This window comes from Dromaius novaehollandiae, chromosome 2 (assembly GCF_036370855.1).
Source record: "Dromaius novaehollandiae isolate bDroNov1 chromosome 2, bDroNov1.hap1, whole genome shotgun sequence".
Taxonomy (NCBI): Eukaryota; Metazoa; Chordata; class Aves; order Casuariiformes; family Dromaiidae; genus Dromaius; species Dromaius novaehollandiae.
The window spans coordinates 79,107,937-79,126,698 of record NC_088099.1 but is presented as its reverse complement, the minus strand read 5'-3'; the positions used below and the strand labels follow the sequence as shown (position 1 = coordinate 79,126,698).

Genomic DNA, 18,762 nt, shown 5'->3' with positions numbered 1-18,762 from the left:
TGTCCTATGACTTTGTTTTCTTCCACCTGCTCTGACACCCTTCCCTCTTTCACTCCCTCTTCCAGGAACTTCATAAAACTGTATATGCCAAATCCATGGAAGAGTGGCCTGATAGCATAGGAGCAATTGGTCGTCCTCATTCTCATGTAACTCAGAAGTAGTATCTCTTCTTATTTCCACTAAGAGAGGTACCATCTACAACACATAAGAGACTACCCTGTGGACTGTTACACCAGTTATATTTTTTTTCTAGGTGGGCTTCCTCATTATAGTTACTTTCTTCTGTGTACTTCTCATAGGATGAGACGATACAGGATGAAGGTTGACTGCCATCAACTTCAGTTCATGTATTCTCTCCTCTGGTTAATTAAAGCACATTGCTTAATAGCTGTTTAAAATCTTAATGAATTTGGCATGCTGAAGCTATTCAAGAAATGTCACTGAGGCGTATGATATCTGTAAGCAGTAGCTTCAGATGTCATAACTGATGTCGTCATAAAAAGAGTTCTTAAGATGTTATGTGTGAGGGCTCTGCTAGCTCCAAAAATAAATTGTGTTTTTGAAGTGGAATGTGTACTTACTAAATTGAGACATGTACTTACTACTTTGCTTCATATTTTAAAAAGTGTCCTTGTCCAAATGGTTTTTCTGAAGGGTAGTTCACAGAGACTACATAAGGTTGCCAGGATATTTTGGCTCTGTCCAAGTATAGTGTCTGTCCTAGCTCTGTCCAAGAAGTATAATGTGTGATGTTGTGACGGACTGGGCAAAAAACCATGTTAGTGTTTCATATGCTTGGTTTTAATTTATAGTCAAACTCTTAAGAATATTAAAATCCGAAATGTAGATACTGTTTCTAAAGGTACTCTGGTTTTCTTTGATTATCACATAGAAATACAGGCTGGAATCCAGCTTTGGCAGTTTCCTTTTTCTTGGAGTTTGTGTGTGTATGTGTAAACATGTGAGAGGAATTTTGTTCCAGTGTTAGCTACTGATTATCATACTTGTGTATCTTTACGTATTTAGTTGGCTGTTTCTCGTCTTGGCAAACAAAAATAATTAAGTTGGTGGCATTTATCAGATCTCTGGCTTTTTTTTTTAAATTTTTTTTTATAATGTAAAAGCTGGCAGTAGGAAGAGAAGTCCTATTCATGGAGTCCTACTGAATTATTCATATTTTTGGAGGTGGTTTTAAATATCTAGGTTCGTTGTTTTTCATCCATTTCATCGAATTTAATACATTAGTTGGAAAGTGCTTTCAAATGCATGATTTGTATAGCTGAATAGTTACCACATTTGTAAAATTGGTTATTCTTTTTTTTAGAGGCCGCATTCAAAAGTCAAACTGACTATATATTTTATAAAATTAAATCCAGTATGTTCCTATGTCAGTATAAGGTTGTATGTTTTGCTTATCTGCAAAATGTATTTTTTCGAGCTTATTTATTGCATTCAGTCGAAAGTCCTCTGCAGCAATTCGTTTATAATCAGTCCATTCATTTTACATACCACATTCTCATAACCAAGAAAACAATGGTTTTAAATAATACCACCTTCCAGAGCAAAGTTATGTAACTTTTTTGAATAACATTTATTAAACATTAAGAAGCAATTCAGTTTAACTTGTTATATCTGCCCTTCAGGTTTGAAATTTTAGACTCTACAAAAGAAAGTTTAAACCAACTAATAAAATGGGCAGCTTCAAATGAGGTTTATGTATAATTATAAGATTTCATCCTACCTTCAAATCAAACAAGGAGATGGGAAGTTATTTTCTAAGTATTCTGTACTGAATAATTTCTGTTACTTCATAGTATACAACTGCACCGTAATTTTGCAGTCCTTTTTGTTAATGATAGAAAATAAACTGGCAAAAAATTATGGCAGAAAACTGAAGATTAGTGTAGCTGTAGAAAGTAAAAAGGACAACTTTATATATCCTCTCCTTCACAGAGGATACATGTGTAAAGATAAAGACCAAAGAGTGTTTCTAGGGAAGCTTCTTGAAGTCTGTATTCTTTTCAGATGTGTAAGCCTAATATATTTTGTCTCTGCTGAGATTTGCAGTATTCTTAATTCATTTCCCAGCTGTTTTAAAGGATCTCTGTGTGGTGTTCAGATTACATTGTCTCAAAATTTGATTAGTATTAAAATTCTTTTAAAAAGAAGGAAAAAAAGGAAAAAAAATATTTTCTCCTTAGTGTAAATTTGAAAAGACAAAGAGCAAAATGACTTCAGCTGAATCTGTTTTAAAAACAAGTATGAATTAGATTATGTGGTTAAGAACATCTTTAAGTATAATCTTAAATTTGTAATTTTTAGTTTGTTTAAAGGTTCATTTCCACAAAGGTATCATATAATTTGGGATGTTTTAGCCATCCAATCCTATGTAGTAATTATGACCATTACTTATTAGTATTTAAAAAAAAAAAAGCCTATTGAAAGTAAATGAAATTCTTTGAAAAAGTTTGTTAATACTTTGGAGTGTTGTGGTTTGTTCTTCCCTTCAACACTGATTTCCACAGTCTTTATTGGAAAGGAAAAATAATAGATAGTTGAGAGATCCTAGCACCCGGCAGCTATAGCCTCTGCCTCTTCTTGGAAAATGTCTTTTGTCTGTAGCCTGAGTGCTTGAGTCTCCCTGAATTGTCCTGAACGAGGAACATGCTACACCTGCCCTACCATCACAGAGGTAACCTAAGATGTGAAATCTCATGGAAGTAATTTTTTTTTAACAAGCCTCTTTTTTACAGTACTATCTAACATTTAACAGATTTGCTACAATCCATTAAACTGTCACTGATACCCACCTGATAGTTCCTGTTGCAGGCGGGTCCCACTGGCACAAAATAATATTGAATTGTGCCAGGTGGGTTTTCTAATGTGCATCTTCTGTCTGTAGAGGCATGGAAATCGGAGAGGGAGACCTCACATGCAGAAACATGGCTCATGTTGATGGTGTTGTAACAGAATAATAATTATGCAAAACTGCCCCGTGTAGTTCCTTTATCATTTAATGTCTGTATGTAGAACAGTGTAATCAGAGTGCATGTGGCTGTTGCTACTCTTTGGAGTACTTTGGAAGTACTTTTATACAACACTCTATGATTCAATTCTAGTTTCTGGAAACTTGTTTGTAGTTGTCTAGTGTGGGATTGATTGAACTTCCAGACCTTTAGGTATATGGTAATTTTGCTGAAAGAAGTTGTTTACTATTTTACTTGTTTGGTGGTGGGTGTTGTGGGGTTTTTTTTGTTTTTTTGTTTTTGTTTTTGTTTTTTTTTTTTTAGGCGCATTGAATTTCAATCCTGATGCAGCTGACTTCATTCCAGGAGAAAGACAAGCTTCTGATATAAACTGGGTAAATAAAGATAGGATAGACTCTAATCAGAATAGAAGCGATTTACCATTTCCTAGTCAGTCTTCTGACAGAAGTACAGATTATAAAAGCTCTTCCAAAAAGCAGCCTGGCTTTTGTAATCCGGAAAGTCAACATGGGAATTGTCAAGACTTTCACCAATTTTTTGGTACCGGTAGAAGTTCAAAGAATCGCAACTTTCAAAGCCAGCGATGGCACAGGTCAAGAAATGATAGCACATGTCCTAAAAATAAGATAAGGCAAACTGCTACTGATGCTATTGCAAGTCCAGGAAGTTTAGACAATTCAGTGGTACCTGGAAGAAGAGCAGCTCCTAAAGGATACAATGACTTTCTCTCCTCAGAGAGTGATAGAGAAGTATCTAATGCAGATAGCAGAGGAGCAAAGCCAAAGAAAACACACCTGATGCATGCATCTGGAAGAGGGTTCAAGGAGAAAGGAAAGCAATTACCTGAGCGGGAAAAGGGAGTGAGCTCTAAACAAAAGGTTGAGCTGTTTGAAAATGCACCATCTTTGGATCTGACTCAGTCTGACTCTTCAGAATCATCTGTTGGAAAGGCATTCTGTGAGGCACCTGTTGGTAGTGGGGATGAGCAGAAAAGCTACAACTATGTTAACAAGAGATATCCGCGGAAGCCTGTGTGGAATAAGCCGCCAATAGAAAAAGAGTATCAGAAGAGACATGATTCTCAACGCAGTAAAAATACAAAAGTAGGTAAGAAGTCTTCTCTTGCATATACTTCGAAAGATAAAAATGAGAGGAAAAAAGAATTCTCTGTTCACAAAAGTGATGAAACTTCGACCGGTGAAATCAGGCATCAATTGTCTGACTCTATCAGATGTAATGGAAGAAAGTTCCTGCTAAAGGAGGATCAGGCACCTTCCCTTCATTTCAGCTGGACCCAGTACTGGAAAAAGCAAAGTGATGTACCAAAAAACAAAGAAACTCATACAGGTAAGCTTCCTGGACTGTCTTGTATTCCAGTATTAAAGATGAATAATTTAAACTGCCTGCACATTTGACTAGGTGAAGATGCTTATTATTTCACAACAGATCAGTATCAGTTTGGGGGGATAGAATTAAATGTAAATATGTGTTTTGAATGGGAAGGTGTTCTTTAAGGTCATTACGCAAGTGTTCTGTTTTTTTTTTTTAAGGGGTTGATGGGGGCAGGGGGAAAGGGGTTTTGGGGGGCAGGGAGGGTTGTTGGTGGTGGGGGTGTTGTCATCACTACCAAACTGCAAATGGTGGTCTGGTTGGGCACCATGTTAAAACACGCACCTTTGGTGTCTGTGGGGGAGGGTAAAGTTAAAACACTTTGGACAATGAGACTTGGAAGGGGCGATCCTAAAATTTGCAAAGAAAGTTTTCTGATGTTTTATATAAAAGTAGGAAAAACTGCATTCTGTTTCTAGCTGGATTTTTTGCAATCTCTTTGCAACAGTAGTACCAAAAGCTAATTAGAAATACAGAAAGCCTCTGGATACTATTTTTGGAAGTTCAGAATAGAAAGATGTGTCATTGATAGTGAAAAGCAGACCCCCAGGTCTTTGCGGAGTTAATTTAGTGCCAACTCTCATCATTAGAGCCTTAAAATGGGGAATGGAAATCAGCTGAATCTCTTCACTGTCACAGCACTGGTTTCTCTTTCTCCAGAAATTGTTTAACCTGTGTATCATGTTTTTTATTGTTTTAAATAGAAGAGCTTAAGTGTGCATCGAGAAAATAGTCTCGTTGTCCAAAGCACCTAGGAAAAGGAATCTTATTTTCTTTCAGAGGCAATAATTGAGGAGAGAGATTTTCCATTTCTTTGTCTATTTCTAACTGAACAAACTGAGAAATTTATTTAGCTTATATATTAATATTAATTAGCTTATATATACAATATATAATAATATTAAGCATCTCACCTTGGTCTCCTGCTGCCCAGAATGACAGACCTGAGTAGACTAGTCTGTGCTGTTTTAAGTGTGGTATTGAATCTTCTGAAGATTTTGTTTCTAAACATCTTTCAGAGCTGAGGAAGTAAGAACAAGGAAGTGTAAGTTATTTCCACCTGGATTATGGAAACCAGCTGCTTTAGGAGTGGAATTACTGGGAAACAACAGCCAAGCACAGGGCCTTTTGAGCCAAATGAGAGAACATGAAAGAATTCTTAGAAAATAAAGGAAGAAAGCCTCAAAATGAAACAGGAAACAGCCTGAAAACAGTTAGATATGCAGATGCAAGAAGGGCATTACCCATGAATATTTTCTGTGTGATCTTCCATTAATACTCAAAGATGGGAATTAAGTTTAGTTTTGACTGAGATTTCTATACTTGTTAAGAGCTTTAAACTTTTTAGTGTAAACTTTATACAAAGCTGTTTCCCATGTAAAGTGGTGACTGATATCTCTAACTTCAGCCAAACTTAAAGCTATTACTATTTTGTAAGATCAGAATGACTGCTATGCCACAATTGCAATTATTGTTGCCACTTTTATGCAAATATCATACAAATACATACAAAATACCAAACTAGAATCTTCCAGGAGTAAACTAATACCTTGGTTACAGCCAGGCTGGAGAAATAAATTCTGCTATAACTTAAATGAAATTCTGGAATTTTATTTGAATATTATTTTTCAGCTAGTGAATGTTTTATGCATAAGTAATACATGTTATTTGCAGGGTCCTTGATTGAACAGCTGACCACAGAAAAGTATGAATGTATGGTATGTTGTGAGGTGGTCCGAATAGTAGCACCAGTGTGGAGTTGCCAGAATTGTTACCATGTGTTCCACCTGAATTGCATTAAGAAGTGGGCAAGATCACCAGCTTCACAAGCTGAAGGTTGGTATGCATGTGTTCTTACTTGTTTGCACACGTACTCGCTCGTGCTCTCTCTCATATATTAGTTTTTCATGTGTTTCTTATTTTGGATAGCTAGTTCTAAATATTGCTTGATTATGAGAACCAGTAAGCTGTGAATAAAGCAAATTTTGAAGCAAAAAAGGGTGTTTGGGGTTTTTATTGCTACTAAATATATAACTCTTCTACCCTTTTATATGCTTATATACACATAATGCTTTAGGTACTTGCCAGTATTCTGGCTAAACTAATTTCCAGGCTTGGATATGTAAATATAAGATCAGTCGGTGAAATCAGTGCGTCAAGGTGCAGAGCTCTGTGGCTGCACACACCAAGAAATATCTCATCTTCTGTTTGACTAATCAGCCAAGCATGGGTGAGAGAAGCAACACTCCAACTATTAGTTGTCTGCTTTTGCACAATCACTCTTCAGTTCTGTTCTGAGATAAGGTACTCCTGAAATCCTTCGCTAATGCCATGCAGTGAAATGAAGTCCAAAGAAGGCAAGAAGCTTCTAGAGCTATCATGAGTTCAAGCTAGTTTAGATTCTTTATATTATACCCCTTTCTGAAACTGTAGCATCATGTCATTCTGCTATGAGAATGTTTTGGTGTAAATTAAGGCTGAATTGTAGCCTCTCTGTGCTTTGCTCTGTTGTATGATATAGATATGCTCTGAAGACACTAATGTTCATCTTATTATAGTGTTAATTTTTCTGTACCCTGCCACTTTAGGCTTTACCATTCTTTTTTTGTCTGTCTGTTTCTGGGCAGACCAAAAAAATATGTAGCAATAGTCCGTCAGCTATTTTGGTTAACCCTTCAAATGGCAAAAGTGGGAATGTTTGAGAGAAGTTCTTACAGAAGGAATTGAGGAAGTGCAAAGTTCTTGGACTTCACAACATGCTTGGGCAGCATGGATTTCATAAGATGCTTAGACTTCTGGAGAGGGCTGGTGGTCATGCTTCATAATGACAGTAGAAAGGAAGTTGCAAAGATACCAGAATATTTAAGAAGGGAACAGATTTTTGGGTATGGTTATATGAGATCCTAAGCCAAACTGAGAGAGTCTGCTAAGAACCTATATCTCCTGGCTGTTTTTCTGTTGCTTTCTTTTGCAGTTTGTTTAGCTCCCTGAACCATCTTATAGCATAATCAGAAGAGCATGATCAGCTCCCTGAACCATCTTATAGCATAGTCAGAAGCACATCTGCTTGTGCAAGGGAGGTTTTGCATGTCTGTTGGTCAGTGGCCTTGGATATTTTTATCTTGACAGCTTTTCAAATGGCTGTATCTTTTGATCGTTTGCTTTTCTTGTAAGAATTTGTAGAGCAAATATGTTACTGGATCCTGTATATGAAAGAGCTGAACTGAAAAATTCAAGTTAAGGATGATGGCTTTAGTAGAATTGAATCCATAGCTCCAGTAAGGACACTGATGTATATTTCTTGACAGACAAGACCCATCTTGGTTAGGAATTCTATTTCAGAGTGTATTTGTTTCATGGTAGGCTTTTTCCAGTGTAGGTTCTACTTTTTTGACTTTTATATAACATAAAGGGTAATCACTAGAATTCTAACAGTAGTTATTCTTGGCCAGAAGAGAAATAGGTCACTAATCCACCTAAGTCAACAATTTGGCTCATAACTGGTGTTTTTTTGAAAGAGGTTTACTTTAAATCTGCTCGGTTCTGCAAATGTGTAATGAATTCCAGGAAACCCTGTCTAAACTCAGCACCCAAACTTCATAGTTGCTACATTTGGCTTCCATCCTATTGAGCATCTTTCACTGACAAGACTGGCTTGTGTTCATTCTCTTAGGTTTTCAAAGCAACTGGTTGCTTCAGTGAGAATATCCCTCAATTTGGGGTGTTATGGCACAATAGGAATCGAAATTGCAGAGTATGTGTACATCATTTCTCACAGTTTATTCTGTTTACACCCTAATGAATTGTAAGGTATCTGAGAGAAATTGGTTCTGCATCCTCCTTGGATGAAACTATACAACATCGTTGTTGGGTTATCTTTTTTTACTTTGCTCCATCTTCCAGATCAATAGTAGTGGATAACTGTTCTCTGGGACTCAGTGTTCATATTTCCACAATATAGGCTTACAGTGGCCTCTGACATAAAGAATGCATGTTCAGTCTATATTAGAGATGTCCTCGTGCTGTAGGAGAGCCTCTGCTAGGCATCGCTTTACAATCATGTAGAAAGATTTCCCCCCCCTCCCCCCCCATAAGAAAGAAGATAATTTTCTCCTTAACAAATATTCTTTCTGACATTTTAAATTACCTCTTAGAGGAATGTGACCTTTAGGTGTTGCTCAGCTAAGGTCAGTCTGACACCAATACCTGTTTAGAACTCAATGTTTTCCTTGTTCTCTTACTATTACAAAGGGGAAGATTAAGTGTCTGGACCTCTTCTTCCCCCTGTCCCTTTTAAAAACTAATGCCTCTGTGGTGTTTGACTTGTGCCCTTGCATTATTGATGGAACAAGTATTCAAGTTACTTGCTGCCTGGAAGGATTGGAGAGATTTGACCTATTACAACTGTCCCTGTTCTGTTTCCTCCACTCTGACTGCCTCTGCTCCCAGATGAGCTAATGATCTGTACCAATCCAAAATCAGCCTCTAAGATGGCTTCTGAATTTCAGTGCATGTACCTAGCATTGTACAGATGTTGAAACTTCCTGCTATCTTGTTGCCTTTGGGAACGAAGCCTTTTAACATTGACCCTTTATTCCAGCAGATGTTTTTGGATTCTTCTTTATATAATCACCTGTGATGTGAATATTCATCTAGGCAAGCGTGTTAAGAAGGAGGAGTTGCGTGTTTGAAACTTCTCTTAAAGATCTGTAGTCTGCAGCTGTATATTCCCAGCTTTTCCTACTCAAAGCTCTTTTAAGCCCCTTAATCTATTAGAATTCTGTGCACTGAGGAGATTGTTTGCTGTGCCTTCATGACAACAGGTATGCAATAGGAAGGGACAGAGTCTGAGGGTGCTATCACAGATAAAGATTTTATGGTTGAAAGTGCTAGGGATAGGGCTGGCTGCAATATGAAAGTGTGTGGAAAGTATTTTGGGGAGTACTTACAAGTAAGGAATCTTCTATCCTAGTGGGATAAAACTGGGATAAAACCTGAGCAGTTGCTTATTGACTGCGTCTTGCCTGTTTTTGAGTTTAGTTGAACAAGCAGAATGATTTTACTTTCAGGAACTTTCGTATGTTCAAGGAGCTCTTCTTGGTGTTAGACATAATCATCCATATGTTGAACTCAAGTTCTCTTTGGTAATTGCTTTATGGAATATAGTCCCTCCTCTGGCTTGATCCATGATCTCTTTTTTGAAATACACACCTTTCCTTATGGTAATATTAAAACATGTTCTGATTGCATGCCAAATACTAAGAGGCACATCTCCGTGTATTCATGTCTTCTTCCCATCATATACCACTGCAGCAGTCTTTTGTTTCATCTGTTTATAGATTGTGCTTTAGGTGGCTGTTGTTTTTTTGTTTTAAGATAACTGACTTTAAATTATAAAATCAGGCTCAAATTCTGATCCTCCAGTACACTGTTCGGTGTGCTTAATAGCCTTTTGGCAAGACAAGGAACTGGTCTAATAGCAACAAGTAGGATTAAGGAAAATAGCTTACACTGTGAGCAGGTAGATGATGATGGGACTTGTTTACAAATATATACTTCACCTAGACTGTCAGTGGGCCTTGGTGAAATATAGAAGCAAGAAAATTACTGTCTTATTAAACACCAGCTTCAAGAATAGTGTCCTTGTCAATAGCTAGCTATGGTCAGCTTGTAAGTAAGCTAAAAAAGATTATTCTGATTTATATAGCATTAACCTACTCCAGACATGAAGCAATACTAAATTGGTCTTCTACAGGACATTTAAACTCATATCGTGAGAGGATGACAAAAATAGGTGATGCTTAAGACTGGAAAATTTTTCTCACCAATTTCCCATGTTTTAACACTTCCCCCTCTCCATACTTTTAGATATGGAGACAATCTATATTCTGTAAAATAGAATGTCATCTTATAATGGTGTATATGATAACATAAGCCTTGTCTTTATAGTGGGATGCATAATAATGCAAAATTTCTGAAATTTGTCCTTGCCTTTATATGAAGTGACATGATGAAAGCACTTATTCTAGGGTCCAAAATTGGCTCCTTTAATTACTTTACATAATTTTTATCTTTATTTTTAACTTATCTGCAGATGGTAATGGTGGTTGGAGATGTCCAGCTTGTCAGAATGCTTCTACACAAGTTCCTTCAACTTACACTTGTTTCTGTGGTGAGTTTCTTGCTGCTTTTTGCAAACAAGAACAATTCTGTCCTTTTGACCTTTATTTTTGTTTGAATTTTATTGAATTACTTTTTTTCTACATCCCTGAAATGTGTGCTTAGTTAAAGCTTCACTGACCTTGAAGGCTGTTGCACAGAGAGTCACTCCCATTTTTGTTGCTTAAAACATCAAAAAAGTGAAATCATAAATCCTGAATGTTTGCACAGCATTAAATAAAAAATACTCACTAGAATTTGGCTGCTAGCCTAGAAATTTATCTTTTGTAGAAGGATTGAAATAATCTGTATTTGTTACATCTTCCATTGTGGCAAGATGTGCTAAAATAATATACAATTCAAGCATACAACTGATATTATTGCAAGAAGGTAAGTGTGAATGTATAAGCTTTTTGATCAATTTAGCGTTTTTGACATTTATATTGATCAGGGACAGGTACAAGTTAAATAGGAAAGTGTTAAACCCAGTCAGACTTTTATGTGGAGATAGCGTAATAAAAGTAGTAAATTAGGTTGCTATACCATTAACTAAGCCATATGTATATCAAAAAAAGGGGGGAAATGAATGATGTTACTTATATGCATGTATGTGAATAAATTAATGTTGGGTGTTACTTTAGAAATTTGTTAATTTTATTCAGCTGGCACTTCAAGTCTGTCTGTCGCAGGAAATTTCACCCCGCTTCCTACAAAACAGTATATTCTGGAAGTGAGCTAGGAACTGGGAATCAGTGAACTTCCACTAAAGAAAGTAGGCTTTTTCTGTATTGGGTAACAATTTTATCTAAAGTTCTCTTTATCTAAATAGTGCAGTGAGTCAATGAAGAGCAATGCAATGCAGGTAAGATATTTAGAGTTTATATATGACATTAGTATGAGCTGTGTGAAATCGTATGAGTATATGGGTAACAAATCAGGTAGAATGAATGTTTTGATTCCAAATGAAAATCATACTTTTAAGGTAGCTTATCCATCTGCTAAGCAAATAGGAAAGAAATTCTGCCTATACTTAGAAACTGTTTGACAGTTTGGAGAGATCTACAGTAGGAACCACAGGATGTCCTTGAAGTCAATACTAGCAGAGCACCATGATGGAACAGGAATCTTTAATCTTCTGTAGATAATTTTACATTAGCTATAGGGCATTTGGATATTACCAGTTGCTAATGCAAAGCTGTCTTCTATTTGTTGCCATATACTAAGTATCTGTTGAGTGTGGTCAAATGTTGCTTTTTTATCTTTGCATAGGGAAATTTCTGGCTTAATTTTTTCTGAATTCTCTAATTTTCAAGACTTTCCTGGGCGTATACTACTAGTTTAACTGAAGCTCAGGTGAATAAATGCTATCTGTGGTGTTTTTTCAACTCTTCCTGACTTACAACTTACAGAACAATGAAGGAATACTAAAAGTTAAAATGATACAAATGTATCGTTATGTATAGGTTTTCTTGTTGTTCTTAAGGTTGGAACTCAAATTTGTAGCACTGGATCCATTGCTTCATTGTTAATTTATTCCCCCTCTTGAAGAGAGCCAGATTAGGTTTGTTTGCGTAATAAAACGTGGTCATTAACTGTCACCCTGACGATCACCTCATGCACAATACGCTATGAGATTTGCTAAAAATATGTGATATTATTTAAAATATAGTTTCAATGTTCTTCCGAAATACTCCCAGAATTGTAGTGGTACTTGTTTAGCCATATGTTATATATGGGGCTAAGTTACTGGATTTATGATTTCTTGTTCACTATTTCCTGCTGCGTTCATCAAAATGTCAAATATTGATGTTTAAGTTTATGCAGAGTCTGTTTCTTTTTAGAAAAGTGATTTTTATAATTTACACAATCTCTTCCTTCTGCCCCTATCACCTTACATGCTAGATCTTACTGGGCATATTGCCTTTTTCTCTGTGTTGAGGCAGCAAGGGCTTTGCACCCTTTGATTTTCTTACTGAATGTGAAGCCTGACCAACTAAAGGAGAGTTCTCATTTTCTTATATTTTATCAGATAAACTTAATGTCAGATACCAGCCACCAAAATGCCTGCTGAGAGCATAAAAAGAAAGAATCCTCTGGAGCTTGATATTCCAATTTTAATTTGCAGGACTAATGGAATATACTTTTAAAGATGTAAAGTAACGGGTATATGTCACCAATGAAAGATGGGGGGGGGGGGAAAAGGGCATTTTGTGATTTTTGTTTGTTTATTTTTCAAAGTATACTACTGTCAGTATTGAAAATATGGCTTTTTTATGTGGTATGATGTTTTTCTAAAATTCGCTAGCGTACCAAAGTCAATAAATGTGTTTTTTGCCTCTGATACCTTTTAGGTAAGGTACACAATCCTGAATGGAATAGAAATGAAATTCCACATAGCTGTGGAGAACTTTGTGGAAAGAGGAGACAGTGTTTGGACTGTCCACATCTTTGTAACATGTAAGTAAACATGTATTGTGTAAATGTCTTGAAATGATCTACAGAACACTTTGGAAAGCTATATTTGGATGTTCTTTGACTATAGGGTACACTTATACATATAAGCCTGGAAGAAATGCAGGCTTTCTGTTTTGTGTATGTGTAACATGAGCTCTTATTAGAGGATAGACAGGAGGTCAGCTAAAATAGTTGTAGCATTGTTTCCATCATATCATAAGGACTGAACCAACTGCCTGACTAGGTTTCAAGAACTTTTGATGAAGTCAAGAAATAGTAGAATATAGAACTCATCTAAATGCATACCCAGTGCTCCGACAGACACTTTAGCTTCTTCTTTTCATGTAACAGCATATGGATGTCCTAATTTAAGAGCAGTGGTACTGGGTTAGACCAAAAGGTTTGCTTACTCTTATCCTTTGCTGTTTTTTTATTCCTTCCCTTTTGTTTGACTTCTCAGTCTTGCACATTGATATAAACTTATTTATTTTCATATGCTGTTTCCTTAATTTGAATTTGTCTTAATGTAAACTCCTTTCCATGGTGTAGTTCTTGTGCTTTTTCTTCTCATTGTTGTATTATACTTGTTCAGATTTAGCACCCATCTGGCTATAGGAAGCATTTCATTGTGCCATTGACAAAGTTTAGTTAGGTGCTTGTGTAAGTGTGGCACTAACTAACCCATTCTGGTGAAAATGAGTAAGGTTAATTTATGTTCTTTTTGTAATAGATCTTTAGCCAATATTCACTTGGTTTTATTTAGATGTGTTAGAAACCATTCATATAAACAGCTTTTATTGGCAGATATGAGGGAGAGAGACAAGCAGCTGTTTGAAAGTGTGCTTTCTCACTCAGTGAGCAAATGCTCAGGCTCTTACTAGCATAAGCTATGGCCTACATAGCTCTTTACCAAGCAAGTTCTCTTCATGTTTTTAGTTTAAATACATTTAAATTAACTTCACTCTGTAGGGTTCTGTATTAAAGAAATACCTGTTTTAACCTTCACAAAAATGTTCCCAATAATAAACTTCACACCAAACTTAAACTTTTTAAGAGCTTAATTCTGAAGTTCTCCCTGCCAGCTGGAATTATGCCAGGCCTTGACAGCATTTGAGAGAGCGCTTGCAAAGGCAATGAATGAAACTCTCTCTAGTAGTTTAGTGTTTGCTACGAAACTCTCTCTAGTAGTTTAGTGTTTGCTACTTCTTTCACAGATCTCTGGTGTCATAGTCTTCTCCACAGCAGTTGCTGGAAGTCCCTTTGGACAGTATTACAATACTTGTATTTGCCAGACAGTGAAAATACTAAGTTTAATTTTTCCAATGTCCATCTGTATTTATCATCACAGCAACCTTTCCTGTATGCCAGTTCTCTATAGCAGCAGCAATGGCTGGTGAAAGAAGTCTATGCTAATGACAGATAATTGAGCTTCAGTGAAAATAAAACTATGTATGTAATGAAGAGAAGTTAATACTGAAGTCTTCAGCTTCTGTCTTTTTTATGTAGCTTGTAACACTGTTTAGTCATTTAACTATGTTTTTTTGTTTTTGTTTTCCTAGTCCCTTAAAATAGACTGAAACTGTAAGGTATCACCTATCTTTATCATTTAAAGAGAATTTTCTGCAATTTCTGTGTGCGCATGTGCTATCTTAACTGTTGTATTGTCTAAGTCCTGGAAGCGTAGCCATACCATAGCTTCTGCATTAAAAAAAATTGTGTCAAAGCTTTTTACTAAATAAGGAGTATGTGAGTGCATATATCTGGAGGGATACATAAAGGACACTCCTTTTTAAAATTGCAAGTTTGGTTTTAAAGGCCTGGTTTGGGCATTTGGCAGAATCTTTCTGTTCATTACAGTGACACAAGTTTATTTAAAACTGTCTCAGAAAGGCATGTTTTCAAAACTTGGAGAGGTCTGTGAATTAACTGTGTGATACTTTACTTAACAGTATGTCAGAAGAAAGTTTGCTATAAAACTGCAGTCTCTTATTATAGATATTTAAGATTTAAAAGTAGCTATGGTCAGTATAAGTTGCTGCTAAGTTTGGTACGGTATCATCAGAAAGTGTGTCAAGACTGTACTCACGTAGGCAAGATCTAAAATGATAATGTTAACATTGTTTGAATATGGCAATGTTGAGGAAAACAGTATGCCAGGTAGCAAACATAGTGTGAAAAGATTTCTAGAGATTTTTGTCTTCCCCTTCCTTCTTCAAGTTATGACCTAGATCATAGCTAATATTTTGAGTTGATACTTCTAATCAAATTCTTTAGTTTATGATCTGGTTTCAGGCCTTTAGGTTCTACATGGGTCTTTGGGAATTGAAGTCAAGACAGTAAAATCTGTAGCACTGTGGAACTATGACCTTCATATGAGAGGTTTTTTTCTGTTGTAAAGGGTATTAGTTCTCACCAAGAGTGAAGTCCTGTGACACAGTTTTAACTAATGCCCTGGTCTTCTTACTGCTTCCCTTCTGTTTCCTCCATCCTTCATCCAGTTGTGCTCTCTTCTCCCTTTCCTCTTGCCTGCTCTGCTCATTTAACCCTTCAGGAGGCCAGAAGGATTAGTCAGCTAACCCATCAAAAAAAGACTTTTTAAACTGAGTTAGCATTTTGAATTGACAGTGGCTTGACTTTATTGCTAGAGCTGGCAGAAGCTGGATGGTAGGTTAGGCCTTGTGTTAATAATATTTTAATATCCTTCAAGATTAAAGGTTGTGTGTATAATGTTCTGATACTTTACTGTTGCATTAAAAATTGTTATACTTTTGGGTCACTGCAGATTGTTTCCCTGTGAGTGTTGTAAAGTTAGAGGAAAACATTGTACAATTTTGTTTTTCTTTTAAACTTATTTTTAAGCCTCTGCCATCCAGGACCTTGCCCTTCATGCCCAGCCTTTGTGACAAAAACATGCGAATGTGGACGAACAAGGTGAGAATGCTTTTATTGTATTAAAAAGATAGTTTTTTCTGAGCTTTAATGTTTGTTGACTAAAATCAGTTGGAGAAGTTTATTTAAAAAAGGGAGAGGGTGATTATTTTTGCAGCTTTTTTTTTTTTTAAAGAGAAATATAGTTGGCTGCATTAAAATTAGATATGATACATGGAGCTGAATTGTCTTGGGAATCTGTGAGTTGATTTGATTTTGCAGTTGTATACTAATATTTATTTATTTTCTGTTGTGGAAGACCCAGATAAAGAAGTAGAGAAAGTTTCATGTTCTGTATTTAAATTGAACATAATGCTGAGTTTTATTCAATTTCAGGAGTAGTAATTTACTTTCAGAAATAACATATACAGTTGTGGGAAGCTGTACCACTAACAACAGGGAGGTCTATAGCATACTCCAGATCTGAAGATTTGTTTCTTTGCATGTTTGATGCCTATAGTATCATTGCCAGCAGCAAGACTGTACTGCCCTTATTTTCTGTCACACTTTGTGTTCAGTCATTCTGAGAGTATTCGATCTCTGCTGTAGCTACCTAGAAATGATCCCCTGTAATTAAATATTTGGTCTGTGCTCATTTCCAGAACTAAAACAAACAAAAACTAATTTCAGTGTTAGCATTCTCATTCTATGAAAAATGATTGCAGGCTTCTGCAAACATTTCAAAAAACTTGAGTATAACATGAAGTGGGTTTTTTTGCTTTTTGTTTTTTTTTTTTTAAGGATGTGATACTCTAGCAGATGCAGCTGTTTCTGTAGAAGCATTTGTAGCTGAAAGCACCTGATCTTCAATAGAAAACTGTATTGGTTGTAAATTACTGAATTCTGTTTTGCATGATAAGGTCTCTTCCATTTTTTATATTCTGGCTATTCCATGTTTAAAATTTTAGTAGATGCAAATGAACTTGATTTTTTTCCCCCCACCGCTATTCCTCCCAGCGCCAGCTGCTTGCACCAGATTGCTATTTTTTTGTAATACTGCATTAGCATTTAAAACTTGCTTCTAAATTTCTTTCTTTCATTATGTACTGTATCACCATCCAGGATGCGTGGCATGGCACCTCTGACTTTAAGATGTTTTAAAGTTGCTATTTCTCATGTACGTTTTAGAGTCATTATGTGAGTTCTGTTGGCCCCCCAGGCCAAGGGATGAGCATTTAATGTTTTGTCCTGTATGTCTTATCTCACAAGTGCAAAATAAAAATGACCTTGTTTTTGAATTTCAGGTCTGTTTATTTTATTTTGACATGTAGAGTATGAAGTCACTAATGCTATCCAGAGCAGTGGTTTGATCTCTTTGGTATTACGCCTTTTTTTTGTGTGTGTTACATTTGCTTTTTTCTTTTAAATATATTTGATTAATCCAAGAGGAACTTGGATTCTACTGTAAACTGTAGGGAAAAATGTGGTGTTTCTACAGTAAGCAACAGTGGTATAACAAATATAAACCGTGCATTGGGTACAAGTTGGTGAAGGGGGGAAGTGAGTGAAGATTTCCTAACAACTCTTCTGTAAATAAGTAAATGTGCTGAGAATTTTAAGACAGCTGATAAACTATGGTGTGTTTTCTCTACAGTCACTCAGTTCGCTGTGGCCAGTCAACAGCAATTCATTGTTCTAATGTCTGTGGAAATACTTTAAATTGTGGTAAGCACAGCTGTACCCAAGTGTGCCATGCAGGAAAATGCTCACCTTGCCAACTAGCAGTACAGCAAGGTAAGTATCAGAATACTTGCTTGTCCACCTTCTACTGGCAAGAAAGGAAAAAAAACAACAGTGCCATGAGGCAAGTGCTTTATCTTTACTTAACAGGAAAAAAAAAATCCATTCCTAGAATCTTTAAATAAATCAGGAAACACATGTCAGCATCACTATGAATAAACGTGGCTAGAAGAATCCTGTCAAGGCAGTTAGGGTGCTGGAGCACTCACCCCATGAGGTGAGGCTGCTGGAATTGGACTTGATTAGCCTGAGAAGAGGTCCCTTCCCTTAGGAGGGACCTGATAGCAGCCTTTCAATACGTGACAGGAGGCAATCAAGAAGGCAGAGCCAGGCTGTGTGTGGTGGGAGGATGAGAGACAATGAGCGTAAGCTGAAATGACAGGTTCCACCTGGCTATAAGGAAAAACTTTTTGCACCATGAGGACAGTCGAGCAGTAGACCAAGTTGCCCAGGGAGGTTGGGCAGCCTTCATTTTTGCATGTTTTCAAAACCCAACTGGATAAAGCCTTGAGTAACCTGGTCTGGTCTCATAGCTGACCCTGCTTTTAGGGGAAGGTCAGACTAGATGACCTCCTGAGGTCCTTTCCAACCTGAATTATCCTGTGATCCTGCTTAATCTTTCAATATAATTCCAAGACTTCAGTAGTAAGAATAGGAAGAGCTGCCTGAAAACACACGTCAACAAGCTGCTTTTCATTTCTGATAAAGATATTCTAAACTTGATCTTGAATGAGAATGAAGATATCTAAGAATGTAAGCCAGTATACTATTATGTTTTTGTTGAATAGTTTATAAAGAAAATTGCAAGCGTATTTTCTTGACTTTTAAGGTAATACTTAGCTTTGATTACTTATACTGCTTCAACAAGTAAGCTTTTTTTGTGCAGGCGGTACTTTTCCTTTTCTTATCTTCTTGTCAATACAGCTAAAACAGGAATTCCAGCTTCTATAGAATTGAGAAATCTATATAGCTGAATTGCATCTAAAGAAAAGCAACTTTGTTATCCTTCTAAAAGCTAACTGATAACAATTTCTCATGTTTTAGCTTTATATATTTACTGTTACAAATGTTTTTCAATGGTATTTTCTTGTGTTCTTTCTGTGGA

The 18,762-nt window shown here is 36.3% G+C and overlaps 1 protein-coding gene across 4 annotated transcripts in view; it reads left to right on the top strand.

Moving 5' to 3' along the window:
• The window catches only part of NFX1 (nuclear transcription factor, X-box binding 1), a 60,669-nt gene that overhangs the window by 3,463 nt on the left and 38,444 nt on the right, over window positions 1-18,762 (top strand). For 3 of the 4 annotated variants that reach the window (XM_064506818.1, XM_064506817.1, XM_064506816.1), the window contains exons 2-8: window positions 2,623-2,692; window positions 3,291-4,334; window positions 6,051-6,212; window positions 10,471-10,548; window positions 12,887-12,992; window positions 15,849-15,920; window positions 17,512-17,651. In XM_064506818.1, coding sequence (XP_064362888.1) covers window positions 2,665-2,692; window positions 3,291-4,334; window positions 6,051-6,212; window positions 10,471-10,548; window positions 12,887-12,992; window positions 15,849-15,920; window positions 17,512-17,651 — 1,630 coding nt within the window. In that variant the 5' untranslated portion in view covers window positions 2,623-2,664. The remainder of the gene's footprint in view (window positions 1-2,622; window positions 2,693-3,290; window positions 4,335-6,050; window positions 6,213-10,470; window positions 10,549-12,886; window positions 12,993-15,848; window positions 15,921-17,511; window positions 17,652-18,762) is intronic. The other variant, XM_026107108.2, reaches the window with a different exon arrangement.